The sequence below is a fragment of the Antennarius striatus genome, chromosome 3, assembly GCF_040054535.1.
Source record: "Antennarius striatus isolate MH-2024 chromosome 3, ASM4005453v1, whole genome shotgun sequence".
Lineage (NCBI taxonomy): Eukaryota > Metazoa > Chordata > Actinopteri > Lophiiformes > Antennariidae > Antennarius > Antennarius striatus.
In genome coordinates, this window is record NC_090778.1 from 22,725,845 (window position 1) to 22,743,321 (window position 17,477).

General features: G+C 39.5%; 2 protein-coding genes across 2 annotated transcripts; one reads left to right on the forward strand and one right to left on the reverse strand.

Annotated features, from left to right (window-relative positions):
* Positions 1-53: 53 nt before the first annotated feature.
* On the reverse strand, positions 54-9,745 carry si:dkey-98f17.5 (uncharacterized protein LOC569123 homolog). Its single transcript, XM_068311840.1, has 12 exons — positions 9,604-9,745; positions 8,627-8,738; positions 8,143-8,236; positions 6,591-6,645; positions 3,724-3,864; positions 3,487-3,647; positions 3,318-3,416; positions 2,743-2,888; positions 2,407-2,578; positions 2,173-2,285; positions 1,756-1,843; positions 54-1,634 (listed from the first exon to the last, which is right to left on the reverse strand). Exons 1-12 carry the CDS (start codon positions 9,713-9,715, stop codon positions 1,581-1,583), a joined length of 1,347 nt encoding a protein of 448 aa, XP_068167941.1. The 5' UTR covers positions 9,716-9,745; the 3' UTR covers positions 54-1,580.
* A 3,575-nt stretch (positions 9,746-13,320) lies between these two features.
* slc2a11b (solute carrier family 2 member 11b) lies at positions 13,321-17,395 on the forward strand. The gene is made up of 12 exons (XM_068311356.1): positions 13,321-13,410; positions 13,508-13,600; positions 14,010-14,170; positions 14,248-14,372; positions 14,631-14,760; positions 14,858-15,006; positions 15,286-15,470; positions 15,626-15,736; positions 16,065-16,166; positions 16,254-16,329; positions 16,421-16,548; positions 16,921-17,395. The coding sequence occupies exons 1-12, from the start codon at positions 13,339-13,341 to the stop codon at positions 17,107-17,109; spliced, it is 1,521 nt and encodes a 506-aa protein (XP_068167457.1). The 5' UTR covers positions 13,321-13,338; the 3' UTR covers positions 17,110-17,395.
* The last annotated feature ends 82 nt before the right edge of the window (positions 17,396-17,477 follow it).

Consider the following 17,477-nt stretch of genomic DNA (forward strand, 5'->3'; position numbering starts at 1 on the left):
AATGTGTGTGTGTCTACTTTATTAACAAGGAAAACAGTCAACAGTCTGTCGATTACAAATCAGTAGAAAATGTTTATTACTGTTCAGGGAAGTGACAGATCATAGGTTATATCATAAGATTGAAGATTCCGATCAGATTATTAAAATATTTACAGACAACAAGTTGATTCTCAGTCTGATTCAATTAACTTTTTTATGGGGGAAATTACAAAGAATAGATAAAATCACACAAAACAAATGAAATATCTTTTTAAAAAAAAGATGTTTCCTAATGAGGAAGATACACACAATCCAAACAATGTTCAGGATAATACAACAAACATCCTGTTTTTTCTACACTAGTTGGATACGAAGCGCTTTGAAGACCATCTATCTCTATAAAAATACAGGAGTGATGGCAGCACAAAGTTAGATTCTATAGATAAAATTAAGGGTTCAAAGTTTATAATCTAACAGGAGACAGCGACAGACTCGGTTTTAAGTCAAAAGTTGCTGGTGAAGAATATCACATCTCAGGTCACAAGTGCAGTTTCTGTAAAAGCTAACACATGGCAATGACATCTGTATGTACAAATTACCCCCCAAAAGAGGTCTAAGGTCTCTTTGGAGGCAAGAGGTAAGAATGCAGCTGTTGCTCTAAAAATAATTGATAAACTGACTACAATGCCTGAGTTTTATTACTTTGCTGGTCATTGTTATATTGTAAAAGCTAAGAATAAAAGTGTAATGTTCTGGTATCTTATAAACACTAAAACAGACTTCAGGATGATGCATTGGGACTTGAAGACCATATATAGGAGACTAACAAAAACATATTTGGTGTCAGAAAGCAGACATTTGTAAGCTTTTCTATTTTATGTTTATTTGTTAAAAATTTTTTAAAAGTCACATTTGTTAATTAGACACGGTGGCGCAGTGGGTAACACTGTTGCTGCGCAGCAAGGCGGTTCCCGGTTTGAGTCCTGCTCTGTGTGGAGTTTGCATGTTTTGTCTGTGTGGGTTCTTTCCGACTTCCTCCCACCTCCAAAAACATGCACTTCGTGTTAATTGGCCGGTCTCAAACTACCCGTAGGAGTGAGTGTGTGCGTGCTTGTTTGTCTCTATGTGGCTCCGTGGTGCACTGGCGTTGCGCCCGGAGTGTAATCCGCCTCACGCCCCCAATCAGCTGGGATAGGCTCCAGCTGCCCTTGACCGACGACAGCAGAAAAAGCGGGTATAGAAAATGTATGTATGGATGGACATTTGTTAATTAATTCACATTACAAACATTTGCTTTCATCATATGATTACATTCACAGTTTTGTCTGTATTGACTGAAAAAGGCACTTTTTGAACGTTTCATCTTTCATGTGGGATCATGAAATGGTTGATGTTGGCAGTGATCGCAGGAGAACAGGAGGTTAAGTTACACACCCGTGTAACTTAAGGAGGAGAAATGCCTGATCGTTTGTTGGTTGATCGTCTGAAACTCCTGACAAGTTCACCAAACATGGCAAATGATGCAGGTGAGCTCCATGACACAAAACTCTTCCAGCAATATCCCGACATCCAAGGACAAACTGTCTTGAGCTTACCCGGGGTCAGAAGTCATATTCTGCTGCACACTGCTGCAGGTACCATTCATACAGTTTTGCCTGGGGGATGAGATGAACTGCATGAAACTGACAATTATGAAGCTTCAAATTAATCAAATTCAGACTTCATTTGAAATGTTTTTCCTATATTCTGAATGATAGGAGAAAATAGAATAAAAACCTTCTTAGTTTTGACTATATCCTGGATATAATCGTTGTACTCTGCCATCCTCCTCTTTTCCTTCTTTGTTAGAGTTTTGTTTCCTTGTCTGCAAAAGAAAAAAACCACAATAATGTTTATTCAACATTTCAATAATCATTTTGTGTGTGCGTGCGTGTGTGTGTGTGTGTGTGTGTGTGCGTGCGTGTGTGTTATATCTAACAGCAATAAACATCTTAAGGAGACAGAATATGTCCCTGAACTTTTTTAATATCTAGCTCTGTTTGATCAACAACTGAAAACACCAGGATATTCCAGTTACACTGGTAATAATTTTAGAGAACATAAATTTTCTGTTTAGTAATCAAGTGACGAATGATCTCACTGCTTCGGCTCTACATGTGTGACTATGTTTGCACAGCACTTGTAAAAACTCACCCTGCAAAATACTTTGTCAGGAAAAGCAAGAGGTAGCAAAAAGCTCCAAACATGATCACAAATACTACTTGTCCATCTTCTGGTATCCAGTCCCATATAAACATTACAATTCCCTGTAAGACCCAGAGTAGTTTGGTTAAAATCAGTTTCATTTGGAAAAAAAATGTCATTTCTTGTAGAACCACATGACTGCAGTACAATTTATATAAATATCCTGTGTGACTCAGAACTTACTGTCAAGATGGAGACGAATCCAGACATCCCTTCACCCAGCAGCTCATCCAGCTGCTCTTTAGAAAACGTGTTAACAATGAAACTGAGGATGAAGAGGGTAGGAAGGACAACACCCAGAGCGCCACACATGAATGAGTGAAGACGGACGCTCTTATTGTAGGTCACATCAACCCTGCATGCACACAAAGGGGATCTGGTATTAATATTTTCTGCAGCGGCTGATATCAGGTGTCTCTTATCTCCTTCACACACATGATTTATTTGATCAAAAGGTATCAAGAATCACTTCCCATCAGCAGAAATGAAGCTACACAACTCCCTCCAACACATGCTTACTTGTCCTTCTCTAATTTGCTGTTAATGGTGGAACAAATTATGTCGGCGTCCTTCTCCAGCTGATCCAAAGTCTTCTGAACGGCCTGGTTGATGGTCTTCTCGATGGTCTGACACACTCCGTCGATCTGGTTCACACACCGGCTCGGCTGAAATAGACCATCACTCATAAGCATATCGGTTTGGGAACAACTGTACAAAACGTGCATCTCCAAGAGGGGGAGTGGGGAAACCTCCACAACAAATCCTGGGTGCTTTTTGACTGGTAGCCTAATGCTCTTAGTAGGGTCAAATTTACAGTGTGGAATAAAGATTTCTGGTTGTAGATCATGACATTGTGCTGCAGTAACTCAGGGCCAGGGCTGCCATCATGAAATGCGGTTGATTAAAGGCTGTGATTTATCAAGCAGCCCTGATCTGAGAATTTACATTTAAGTAAATCAATGGCTGAAAAAACCCAAGATGGGCAGGAGGCTTTAATCCATGAAACATCAGACCTGGATCTGGTACAAGACTGAGAGTATGAAGATTCTGACTAAATTCCCGGTTGGTCTTCAGGGATCAAACAAGAAACTAACCTTCTGTAAGTTGGGGATGTAGATTGTCGGCATCTCAAACCCACACTTGTTGAGACCTGGACGACGACATAGTTCCTGAACTATCTGCATCATCACCCTCTGTAGAAATGAACACATTATTAATTATTGAACTTCTGTAATGAAAAGCAAATATTACAGATAGACTTACCTGTCTGTCCGTTTCACTCCCAGCTTCATCTGCCTTGCTGAGGTAGAACAACAGCTTGTCTCCACATTTCTCCGACAGCTTCTCCACAATGTTGAGTGTGCGTTTGCAGAGTGCCTGACCCATAGGGTCAAAAAATACAAATATCAGGTCTGCCTGTTGCCCTGCACAGGAAAAACCTTTATTACAGGAACGTAACAGCTTTAAAACTGACTGTCAAATGCAGCTGTAAAGACATACCCAACCAGATGATGGCGCTGTTGACATCAAAAGGGTAGACCATGTCCCCGTCCACCAAACCAGGCGTGTCCACAAACGTCACCAGGCTGAATTTCTTCTGCTTGGATGTGGAGATCTCAGCAGACAGATAGTCCATCACACCTGGAGAATACAAACACTGTGTGTACAGGCGGTTCCTTCAGAATAGTAACAAAGATGATAAATCAATCTTCAGGTCCAAGTCAGGGAGCTGCCTCCCCTAATGACAAAATTGGCGTGCTAATGGAGGCAACGCTGCGATCAATACCTGGAAGCCTAAGGGAGTTCAGCAACTTTACACATCACGAACACTGCCAACATTTTTTGCTTGTAAGGTTAGATTTCCACCATAAAACAAAAAAAAATGCACAGGATGATATTGTATTTTAAGCATTTAATCTGTCAACACAAAGAACAACTGTGCATCAATTAATTCTAGTTTAACACAAACACCCACCACACAAATACAACTTCTATTCTGAGAACAACAAAAACAATTTGAGGCTTTTTTTTTAAAAAATCACCGTCTCTGCTGAGGAGCGGTTTGGTTGTCATGGTTGCACACAACAGCTCTTCAACTGGCAGCTTTAGCATGGGTCGAGGGACATAAAGCTAGCCAGTGAAGAACGACTGTGACGCAACGCACGGTGAGGTTCACACACTACTCAAGACAACCGGCACACATGAGCATCCCTCCAACCTGCACCTCTGAGCTCCGGGAACAGGGTCACCATTGAGACATAACCCCACTATTGATTAAATAAACCCCACCCACATCCACCACCACATCCTCCGTTTGCACACACGCGAACACACACACACACACACACACACACACACACACACACACACACTTGGGATGACACTGAGGCTATTTCATAGGAAGAGGCAGGTGTTAACACAGATTACATCCTTGTGCTGCAGTGAGCAATGAGCCGCTGTGACACATAGACGTTCAGACGATTGCACATTTGTGCAGATAGCAAAAAGCTTCATGGATCTCTAAGGATGCTGGTCTTTACTTCACTGAGTTAACATCGTTCAAAACATGAAAATCCAGGTATCAAGAAAAAAATAGTCATCCATCTGAACACCAGTGAAATAAATCGCCCTGATATAGACACAGCCATCCGCATTTAAGAAGCAAATCCCATGGGTCTTCTGAGAGGTTAAAAGGAAATGAGAGCCCCTGCTTGCCAATGGGTGCTAAGTTCCTCAAGTGACTGTAACTGAGAAGCTGAACTGGAGACGAAGTAAAGGGCAAAGGCTGCAATAATGCTGCATCGGCTAAAAGACTGAAAAAAGAACTTGTTGGACTAAACACGTCAACCCTGACGCAAATGTACCTGACAGAGAACAGGGAAACAACACAGCCTAAAAGCTCAACCATAATGAGTCATTTGACCTGTGACTAACGTGTGGTAGATTCTCCTGACAATAGGTTGAGAAGATAAACATTAAAACACAGCCCTAAGCATCCTCTATGTAAGTCTAAAACTGCAATAAAGAGTGGAAAAGCAAATCCCAAGAAGGATCAAACTGTACGATCAGCATCTACGCCCACAGAAGGATATCTGTAGATTTTTTCTGATGAGTCATCCTCAGACGGAAAATGTTTTTGTTTTTTTTAAATAGTATATTTCCAGAGGCACTGATGGAGTTCGTATAAAAGCGTGGTGGTAATCCAGCAGCAGATGGTTGGCGTTGCGAGACTCTGCAGGCCTGCGGATCCGTCGGTGCTGGAGTCGGGGCTGTGGCATCTCTAAAGGCTGTGACATTTCTCAGCAGCTCCTCCTGACTCCACTGCACTGCCGTCGATGGTGCGTGTGAGTCACACGCCGTACCGTGAGCACTCTGATCTGCACCCAGTGAACCCACACAACAACGCACACACATACATTACTCCCATCCCCTCCCCCCTCCACACTGATGCTCCCACTCAGAAAGCAGGCACACCCAGATTTTCTGCATGACCACCTCAACATCCAGAAGCTTCAGACTACCGCTGACACGCAGGGAGCTGAGAACAATTGTCTTTACAACAAATGTGCAGCTATTTACATCGTCCAAGTGAGCCTGAGCTCATTAACGTGAAGCACCCAAACTGTGATAACCAGAGAGCTATAAGGAACACAAGGACCAATGAAAAAATGAAGTAAAAATGAGTACAAGGAGTGTGAAATACACACTTTGTACAACTTTAACAAATCTGGTGATAAACTTATGCTCTGCTCCCTTCTGCAAATTAACCACATTCATGTTTTCATGACACAGCCTGCCTGACTGGTGCACTGAAATCTGCACAAATCCCTTGACCTATTACATACACATAGATGCACAGTCATCCTCCTCATCCTCATAAGGTACTGTATTTTCCGCACTATAAGGCGCACCTAAATGCCTTTAATTTTCTCAATAAACGACATTGCACCTTATAGTCCAGTGCGTCTTATATATGGAAAACTTTTTGAAATAGCCTTTTCATTGAAGGTGTGCCTTATAGTCCAGTGCGCCTTATGGTGCGGAAATACTATAAATATATGTGAATTTGCTCACACACATGACAGATAGGACTGGGAGACGGTGAGGACAGAGGGTTTGCTGGCCCAGGACCACAGCACTGTCCTTCACTGAGACAAGTGGTATTGTTTGAACAGCGATGCTTCAGGTGCACCAAGGTTTGGATGGGAGATGTCACTCAGTTTCGTTTCATTCATGCAACAATGCACCTACGGAGCTGGGGGCAACCTGTTTGTATCGTGACCATTCACTCTGAAACCAGATTAAGCACAATCATACTGGAAAAAGGATGCTGGACACACCCTAATTGAACATGTGTCAAGACTTACCTTTGAACTCCAGCAGTGGTCGAAAGTGGGGGTAGAGGTGTAGCGTGGCATTTCCCTGTGAAGTGGTTCAAAAGACAATGTAAAAATTCAATGACAAACTCTGAGCGTGCAGTTTGCTCCTGTCTGTTTCAGGTAACTCTCAATAAAGTCTGACATCAAACGCTAGAGCTCAGTATGCTCATAATCCTTCCACTCTGCAGTTCTGCACTGCATATGTATTATTCATCTTCATCATCTTCACCATGGCAGGATATGAACAGTAAGACATAGGAAAAGGATGAGAAAAGACAGAGATATATTATCTACCAACACTCCATGTGCTGAAAGGATTAACGCTGTGTGTTTGTGTGTACAGACACACACTATACTAAACAACCCAGAGGAGTAGCGTACATCAAGAGAAATCACAACTGACAGATGGCGTGCCTTCCATTCAAGATGGCCTCGAATGATTCTTTCATCGACTCATGTTCAGGTTCAGTTTCACTCAGACAATTGAGGACATCTCTCTGAATATGAAATACTTAATTTAACAATGCAAAGGTCTGGAAATAAATCATAAAATCACTCAATAGAAAGATTCAACCCAAAGATCAAAGTACTGCAGTTGTTAGGGTTTCTCGTTTTACTTTTCATCAGAACATGTAGACATTCAGCACCAAACCCTTCAACGATCAAAAGGTTTAACAACACACCACTCATCATTTGACCCGATTTAAAAACAAAACCCTTTATTTATCTTACAATCGGTACATGCAGAGCATGTATTACAATAATGCTCAACTTAAAGCGTTGATCATGCTTCATGAATGTTACAAAATCTAAAAAACACAAACTTAGAGAAATAGCTCTTTTCATTTCGTTCATTTTCTGTACCACTTTTCCGCTTACGTGGCTCACCGGGTTGCTGGAGCCTATCCCAGCGGACTTGAGGACAAGAGACTAGAGACGGCAAGAACATAGAAAACCTCGTACAGAACAGGACACGAACCCAGAACCATCTTGCTGTGAGGCGACAGCATTACCCACTCTGAGAGAGAAAAAGTTATGATAACTTTTTCCAGCTGATCCCAAATGACATCTTCATTGTTGATACAACTGTCCATGAGGAAAAGGCATTAAAGTTTTGGAGAAACTGGCATCTACAAAACTGCTTCACCTGGAACATGATGAGGATTGCACCACTGCATGCTGGAGGCATAACCTTCCAGTTTAGAGCACCTTTGCCGACATAATTTATTTATCTGCTTGCTGCATATCACAAGAGAATTTGACCATCTGCTGCTATCAGGAAGAGGAGTATTCCTGGTCTAATAAATGGCATTGAATGACATGATAATATCCAGTTGTGTAAAATATTGTAAAGATTTATAGCGCTTGTGTTTGGAAGGATTTTTTTTTTGGTGTCACTTTGCTTTTGTTCGGGATTAAACACTCAAAATAATCTTTAAATACTCAAACTACTGGTGCAAAATGACGTATGCTTTGCACACAGGATAATTTGAGTGTGTACTAGTGCTGAGGATGTTGGACGTCTTGATGCTGTTCTTACCGTCAATGATTCTCTTTTGCGACCACTTGTGATGAATGTGAACCCTTGTGTTTCAATGGCAACTCCTGTTTTCTGAATGTGCTCTTCAGCATACCTAAAATAAATGTAAAAGGCTTCAGAAACTATGCAAAGTAAGGTACATTCCACAACTGGGGAATGTACCTGCTTATTCCACAGTTGTGGACCATTATGCTCTTTTTATGCTTTAATATTTTAATTTTGTTGGGTCGGTTATTATTTTTCATGATAATGACAACATGTTAAATATGGCCAAAGGATCATCAGGAAAATACAATCCAGAATCCACATGTGTGTCGTGATCCATCTGAAAATTCTATCACCTCTTTCTTAGAGTAATATCATCTCTTAAACTCATCAAAATCTCTTCACAACTTTTCCACATGGGACCAAACCAAAAGACAACATGAGCAATCACATCAGCTCTCCAAATCTCAAAGTCAGAAGAAATAAAAATGTGCATCACCAATTAATGAAAGAGCTCTTCCCTGCAGAATGGTTACCCAGTATCATCACAATGATCTTCTTTCTGGGAGGCAGGAGCCTGACTCCAAGGCTGCTGGCAATGTTCACCAAACCTGAAAACACAAACAGTAGGTGTGTACACACGATAAGCCTGGATAAAATATAATTCCTCATTAGCATGCAATGTTTAAAATCAGTCAAACCCGATATTCCAGAATCATGTTCTAATATTAGCCTCATTATAAAACCATGACCATATGAGCCAAATAGATTTTGCATAGTAACCGAATGTAAACATAAGACAATGTCTGTGATATTGACTTTTAAATAGAAAGTCGTAACATTTTCTGTCAAAAGGAAAATAAATCAAAGGTAAAGATAATTTGTTAAGCAATTAATAAGAATTCATGAATACTACTGTAATACACATGTAGATATGAAACAATTCAGGCTGAATATCTATCAGTTAACAAAAATTTTCCATTCATCAATCCATGTATTAAAAGTGTTATCAGAAACAACAAGCTGAGCTTCTGCGCATCCACTGTTGCATGTGGAGTAACTCAAGTTTTAATTTGTTGTTTCACATTGACACACAATTCTTCACATTCATTCGACACCTATATAAATGACTTATTTCATATCGGTTCATTTAAACTTAAGCAGATCGCCTCTTCCGTGCCTCAGTGAAGACATTAACAGTAGAATAGCTCGCCTTGTGTCTGAACTGACAGGTGGGGCTGCAGACGAACATTCGCATTCAATGCCATGTTTTTGACACCGACAGACAGCTGCAGCAAGCGTCCAACTACTGAACACACTCGACCAGCCGTGTTCTCTTCTAAGTTCACACACACTTCAGCCTGAGTGCTGCACACCACCGACCTACAGTCATAGATATGTGTTTGTGTCGGTTTTTACGGTCCTAAACTCAGATGTATCCTCGGCTCTTATTAAGCTCGTTAGTTTATTATTTACCGTTTTCGCTGTCGACATACAGGCCGTGGCATTCTCTTAATATTCTCTCACTCGGTGTGGTGATAGCAGACTCCAGCGGGTTAGCCACGGACCGGGGCTTCCTGCCCGACATTGTGACAACAGGCCACCTGCCTCCTCTCCGCTGTTTCCCAAAACACCGGGGGAAGACTTTCGGTGTTGCACAAGGACGCTCCGACGCGGATAAAGCGCCCCCTTCCGGTGAGGCGAGATCACGCCGTTTCGCCGCTGTCTCAGCTGGGTACCATGACCAGAACGTTTTCATTCAACATCTTTGATCATCTGCTATTGATGTGTCAACGAGGACATACTCAGCCTAGTGATGGGCAGAGGAAGCGTCATAAAACTTTGATGCCTTTCATCTAATTGGTTCACTCAGCTTCTTGAGGAGTCATTTGCTCTAGTTGGACATCTACTGGACAAAAAAGTACCATCTGACATGACTTTGAAGTGTGTAGCCTTGATCACCACAGTGGTTGGTTGTCTGGAAGAGAGTGAGAGGGGGGCGACATGCCAGCAGATGAACTTTCCTGAGGCAGTTTGTGCAGAAATTTTTTGGTTATGCAAACCAATTGTTTCAGCAGCTGTCCTTGTGGCTGGTCTCAGACCATCTTGGAGGTGAACTTGCTGGATGTGCAGGTCCTGGGCTGCTGTGGTTACACGTGGTCTTTGGTTCTGAGGCTAGTTGGAAGTACTGCCGAATTCTCTGAAACGCCTTTGGAGACGGCTTATTGTAGAGACATGAACCTTCTGTTTACGAGCAAGAGCTCTGGTGGACATTTCTGCAGTCAGCATGCCAATTGCACACTGCCAACAATATCCTACATCTGTGTCCTAAGATTGTCTAAAATGTCTTCCTAAATAAAACGTGGCCCAGAATAATAAAATGTGTTTTATTTTGGGCAATCAGGCCTTTGCTTTCAGCTGCAGAGCAGATAAGTTCTCTTCTCTAAGCTGTACCTCCAGCTCCAGATAGAATACATAAGTTTAAGCTAAAGCTAAAATCAGATCACATGAAGTCAGCAGTGTGTAACTAATTATTAAACTGTTCAGTTCATAATAAGACAAGTTTGAGTGTATTTCAATGCCTGAATGGTTGTACAGAAACTATTAAAAAAAACTGTGCTGTTGTCTCATAGAAAGAGGGTGTGTGGTTCAATTCCACAGGCTTTTCTTTGCATGTTCTCCCATGTCTGCTTGGGTTCTCTTCGGGCTTTATTTTGGCCTCCACCAAAATAAACTTTGGTGAATCTGTAACTCCAAATCGCCCGCAGGTCTGACTGTGAGATTGAGTATGTGTTTGTTGCCCAAAGTCATGTGGGATGGGCTCCAGTGTGACCCAGGACCCGGATTTGGATGAGAAGATGAATGAACGAACGTCCACAGTGTTAAGCGACTTGTGCCTCTTCTACCAATAGATGGTACAAAATAGTCCCTCAGTTGACTGAACCCATTTGAGTTCCAGTGTAAGGTGAAGCATCAGGGTACCCTTAAATGGAGGAAACGTAACGTAGGCCTGTTTCAGTAAAGAAAAATTATGTATTATCGTAAGTGCTGCAATATATCAAAATTTGTTTCTACTTCCTCTTGTGTTCAGTCAGTGGTTGGTTTAATTCACGTTTATTTTTCTTATGTTCCTACATATTATTTGTTTTTGAAATTTGAATTCCTTTTCGTGTGAATCTCGTTTGGATTTTGTGTCAATCTTCTTCTTCATCATCTTTGTGTTCTTCCTTTAAATGATTTAATAGCGAATGAGTGGTCTTTACAATGATGTAGTTATATCTGAAGATATGCTTCAGATATATTCACACATGGTATCATAAAACCAAACTTCACCAGCTCTGCCCCCCCTTTCTTGTGCTCCCTGTCTTTCTCTCCGATGGTACACAACACCACACCATGCAAACCATAAGCTGGGATAGAAAGAATCTTGAGATCATTTGCTGCACCAGCCAATGGAACGTTTTAAAGCTCCTGTTGATGGAACATAATTCATAACTGGTTCACTCGCATTGTTTAATGTAGGCACCAAAATGAATATCGATCAGGACTACGTGCATCCAAGGAAAGTAGTAAGTTAAAAATCAACTCTGTGCTAACTTTACAAATCATAGAGCAACAGAGGTATGACCACACTGCAAAGAGTAGGTAATCGCTGTAAGTCCATATTCATATTGTTGTTTTCTATTCCTTTTTATTTTTGACAACTTTTCTCCCGAGTCACAAACCAAATATCCATGTAGATAACCAGGAAATACTGGACAACAGTTGTGTTTAAAGTGAAGAATAAAAATTAAAGTAATGTTCTCATGAAATATGGTGCAGTATAACATCTTAATGAAACATTAAAGGTGTAGTTTGTTTACAGTATTATAAAGGGTTTCTGACACACATTGATTTCATCGCTTATGATATAGACCCCTTATAAGTCTTTTCATATGACATGATGAGGTTTTGTAAGCTGTGGAAAGATTATTCTGGTACTGATCATCCTTTGGACATATTCATAATTCATTAAAGCTTATTGGGTTTTCACAATTTTGTCGCACATCATGTTTGCAGTTATTAATGTCATTAAAATATTCAGATAAGATGATAAATACCAGGCAATCAGGCAATTCTTAATAATGGCGAACACAAAAGATTTTAAAACATCATTGATAACTAAATTTCCATTAAAAGCTATCAGCCCATTCCCAGAGACGTTTAGACCACGATTTAGTATTTTGCTTACCCTTAACCAACTGCTCTTTATATGTGAGTTCACATTTGTCCAGAGATGTGACAAGAATGCTTTTTGTGGGCCATGCGGTTATGCCAAACAGTTGTATTATTAATCCTTATTCAGTCATTTCACTTGAGGGCATGTCTATGTCAGATATGTTTACAAAAACATACACAAACTCAACACAAAGCTATGTTTGTATCTACAGTGGGATGGGATTCATTCATAATGCCAGCAGACATGTTGATTTTTGTTTATTATTAATTTTTGTTTTTGTGGAAAACTGACATCAGTGGCGGCAGTGTCTCAGTGGTAGAGCCACTGATATATATATATATATATATATATATATATATATATATATATATATATATATATATATATATATATATATATATATATATATATATATATAATATGTACATACATGGTATATATATACATACATGGTGTGTATATATATACACATGGTGTGTGTATATATACACATGGTGTGTGTGTGTGTGTGTGTGTGTGTCTGTGTGTGTGTGTGTATATATATATATATATATATATATATATATATATATATATATATATATATATATATATATATATATATATATATATATATATATATATATATACACACATGGTATATACATGGTTTGAACTAACTAGAGTGTCCCACTAATTTCCCTGCGGGGATTATAATCAGTATATTAAAAAAAAAAAAAAAGTTTTTTCTGCAATAGCTAGTGTGTCCTTGGGCAGACAAGCTTTCCATAGACCTTCAGGGGAACATAACTGAACCAAATATCCTCTTTTAATAAGATAATCCCATGAAATCCTGATTTACACAGTAAAATGTGACGTCCCTTTTTCCTCGTCTCGTGGTAATTTCAACCAATAGAACAATTGTACAGTCCTCCTGATAAAATCAGGCTGTGGCTACTGGCCCCACTGTTCTTAAGTATATTGCATACGCTGAGACGAGCATCTTCAGCAACATGTCAAAACGGTTTTTGGATGAATATGAACCACTGCTTGTCAAAAAAATCAAACCTGCACAGCAAACAGAGGTATGGGAATTAAAATGAATTAAGGTTTTTAATCAAAAAGGTGTTTGATGTAACCTCATCTGTCTGTCACTGTTGTTTCTTATATGTTTTATTGCAGTTGCCAAATCTTCTGCTGGCTGCATTTTCTGCGTGTATAGGAGGAACCTTTCAGTATGGATATAATATATCGGTTATCAATGGACCCACAGAGGTAATACATCCTCACTGAACCAGTTAATGCAAGTTTTTATAATGTAATTAATGTTAAGATGGACAGAAGAAGCCTAGAAGCAATCAGATCCTCTCCATAGGAAATATAGAAATATATTCTTTAAAATAAGTGACAATCTACTTGGCCCATTTTGACCCCTTTAATAATTGAACTATATATGTACTACTTGTGAGTAAATTAATGTCCCTGAGCTTAATAGATTTGTATTTTTTTTGGTAATTAATCATATTTTTTCAACACCCATATTTTATTTATATCCAGTGTTGTACATATTTGCTGTACTATATATAAAAATATGTGGTACTATTATTTCCTTTATATTTTAGATCCATCATTGTAATTTCACTTGCTCAATCCCTCTGAACTGTCTTCTTCATTTTATTTCCAGTATGTTCACAATTTCATCAACCAAACAGTCAGTGATCGTTACCAAACAGGCATATCCGATTATCTTCTCACACTTCTTTGGTCCATCATCGTAACCTCATTGGCCATAGGAGGATTTTTCGGGTCAATGATCAGTGACACACTAGCCTTAAAACTGGGAAGGTCAGGCTCAAAATATTTTGACAAAATATCCTGTTTTACTGTATTTCATTTATAAAGTTGTAATATGACATTTCCAGGAAAGGGGCCTTGTTGGCCAACAACATATTTGCAGTAATGGCTGCTCTGATGATGGGTCTGAGTTATCCTACAGGACTATATGAGCTCCTCATTGTTGGACGTCTTCTGTGTGGAATAAATGCAGGTTAATAATTCAGTATTATCCTTATATCCTAATTTACATATTTAACAAAATATTCAGTCATACATACTGTAAATACATCTACAGTACCTTCTAACATATCCAGTTGTTAATTTAAATTGGAAATGTGTGCCTTGAATTATAATTTGTTATTATGGAAAGCAAACTACGCTTTAGTTTTCAGATCATATGTGAATATATATATTTGGTTTTAACATCAAACATCTAAGATGGGGTTGTAATCCTGTTTTGTCTTCATAGGCATTGGCCTTTGTGTTCAAACTCTGTACCTGAGTGAAATACCTCCAACTACTCTACGTGGTGCCATGGGAATAGGAACTTGTGTTTCTATTACATTTGGAATCTTTGTTGGACAAGTAGTTGGTCTCAAGTAATGCTGAAAATATTTTTAAAAAAATACATAATAAATCTTAACCTTCCCTTCGAATCTTGATCCAATGGATTGTTTTATTGTTACGTCCTCTCAGAGAGTTCTTGGGAAAAGAAGAGCTGTGGCCTTTCCTGCTCTCAACCACATGCATCCCAGCATTCCTGCAGCTTCTCATCCTGCCCTTTTCCCCAGAGAGTCCTCGCTATCTCCTCATTGACAAAGGAGACATTGACGGATGTAAGAAAGGTAAAATGATTTCTTTTAATTCAATAAGAATTTGAGTCACTTAATGGCTTTTAAAGACGATGTGCATGTGATAGAGGCTGATGATTCATTGTCTGGAATCAGAGCCAAAGACATTCAGAGGCACACATGTGATCACATGCACACATTGCACACGACATTCTTTTTTGTTTCTGACAAGACCCTCACTAATGAGATCTTGAAACCTGATCACATTAAAGCAGTAGTCTATGTGGGTACAGATGTTTTCATACTGTGTGTGATATGTTCTCATGCTTACAGCCCTGAAGCAACTCCATGGTGCCCGCTACGAGCAGGAATTGAAGGATATTGAGGAAGAAAAGAAAAATCTTGGTAGTTTCAAGGCTAAGACAGCATGGGAGGTCATGGGAGACCGTAGTGTTCGCTGGCAGCTCATCATCATCTGTCTGCTCAACGCTGCACAACAGCTGAATGGCATCAATGCTGTATGTAGATGTTCAATGTCAAAAAACTGTCCCTGATATTCTATTCTCTGTTCTTCTGTCAAGGATGAATCTTAAAATCGAACAAATCCCTCAAAAGTGACCAAAAGTTGCCTTTTTATTAATGAAGTTCTTTTGCTTTTCTATATTTCCTGTAGATTTACTTTTATGCAAACTATTTGTTCAAAGAAGCTGGCATTCCCAATGATAAAATACCATATGTGACCTTGGGTTGTGGAGCCTGTGAATGTGTCACAGCTTTAACATGTGTAAGTATTCGTTTCACCAGTGATAGCTCATAAATTGGCTGAATTATATGAAGGAAATACAGGAAAATATATAAACAAGAATGATGGAAAACAATAAAAAAAAATCTTTCAAAAGTTCAATCATGCATCACATTGTCCGCCTACTGTATGTGAAAAACTGTCCCAATACATTTGGACGGAATACTGTAATATAAACTGTATATACAATATTAAAACAATAATAATGTTGAGCTGGAACAAAACAGTTAATAACCCCTGAAAGATCAGAAAAAAATGAAGTCTGTGTGAAGAATGTTTTCGATCTTGTGACACACAATGTGTCTCACAGGGTTTTCTCATCGACCGCCTGGGGAGGAGAGTGCTCATCATAGGAGGATACGGGATCATGAGTGTCTGCTGCATTTTGTTCACCTTAACGCTCAGTTTTCAGGTAAATACAGTCCAGATGTGTTAATAATTCTGTTATAATACACAGTATATCACCACTGATGAATCCTCTGCTACTGTGTTCTTTCAGACTGCCAGCCCCGTGATTCCGTACTTGAGTATGGTGTGTGTGTTTACTTTTATTCTCAGTTTTGGCATGGGTCCAGGTAATACACAGTCATCAGAAACGTTACCGCAGGTGATGCCTTTGCACAACATCTGACAGTGATTTCTATTAATGCTTCTTCTGCTCTGAAGGTGGCGTGACCAATATCTTATCGGCTGAACTGTTCACACAAAACGCCCGTCCAGCAGCATACATGATTGCTGGATCAGTGAATTGGCTCAGCTTCTTCTTCATTGGGATAGTTTTCCCTTTTATTGTGGTGGGTGTCCAAATGAATTTGTCATGACGTACGTTCTCGTCATCAGATGTTTTACGATGTTCGAAAACTTTCTGATTTTGAAAGGAAGCATTGAGGGATGTGAGTTTTATGCGACAATGTGTGTCTGCCCGCATCCCACCCCCCTTTCCTGTTACTAAATCTCAGCTGTCTTTGCGACGTAAATGTAGAACGTAAAATTGATTTAAGAACTTCAGTTAAAAAGGACTGTATGTAGGAAACATCTTCAGAGGATAAACTTGCAGAAAAATAATAATACAATTATCATATAACCACGACTTTTTTTTGTTCTCAATCTTGTAATCATTGCCTGATTGAATTGAGTGTGTGCTCTATTTTGTTGTATCTGCACAGATCGGGCTGCAGCAGTACTGTTTCCTGGTGTTCCTGGCTGTTTGCTTCTTCACGGCTCTGTACATTTTCCTCTTCATTCCTGAGACCAAGAACAAAACCTTCCTTGAAATTCAGAATAAGATCAATCCCTCCAAAAATGAAAACCATACTGATGGATCAGAGACTGTACTGTTATCAACTTCTTTCTAAAATATAAGCTGTGACTGAGTGGTGGCTGTTTACTGCTTGGGTCAGAAACATTCACGGTTGTCACACACAGGGCACATCAGGCCGTTATAAAATATGGAGCATTATTATGAAAAGTGTTTATGGCACCTTGGCTCAACATTGAAATTGCACTCATTTTTATAACTGAAAGTTTTCTTACAAACAATGTGCTTTTTACTTTGTACTACTTCTGTATAAACCATTGAAGTATGAATGAATCTCTGAAAAGAAATTGACTAACTAATGTTTTTAGCTGCTCCACAGTTCATTAAAGGACACTGGATTTACTGAAGTGTGAATGAGACATGTTTTAGAGGGGGTGGAAAGACTTTAGAAGAACTGATCCTTCA

Excerpts from the sequence above, each read along its gene's own strand:
- si:dkey-98f17.5 (XM_068311840.1), bottom strand. The coding sequence starts at position 9,715 with ATGTCGGGCAGGAAGCCCCGGTCCGTGGCTAACCCGCTGGAGTCTGCT. Across the intron at positions 3,648-3,723 it reads CAGCGCCATCATCTGGTTGG|GGCAACAGGCAGACCTGATA; the intron begins GTATGTCTTTAC and ends TTTCCTGTGCAG. Across the intron at positions 1,635-1,755 it reads ATATAGTCAAAACTAAGAAG|GCAAAACTGTATGAATGGTA; the intron begins GTTTTTATTCTA and ends CTCATCCCCCAG.
- slc2a11b (XM_068311356.1), top strand. The coding sequence starts at position 13,339 with ATGTCAAAACGGTTTTTGGATGAATATGAACCACTGCTTGTCAAAAAA. Across the intron at positions 14,761-14,857 it reads GGACAAGTAGTTGGTCTCAA|AGAGTTCTTGGGAAAAGAAG; the intron begins GTAATGCTGAAA and ends ACGTCCTCTCAG. Across the intron at positions 15,471-15,625 it reads AGCTGAATGGCATCAATGCT|ATTTACTTTTATGCAAACTA; the intron begins GTATGTAGATGT and ends TATTTCCTGTAG.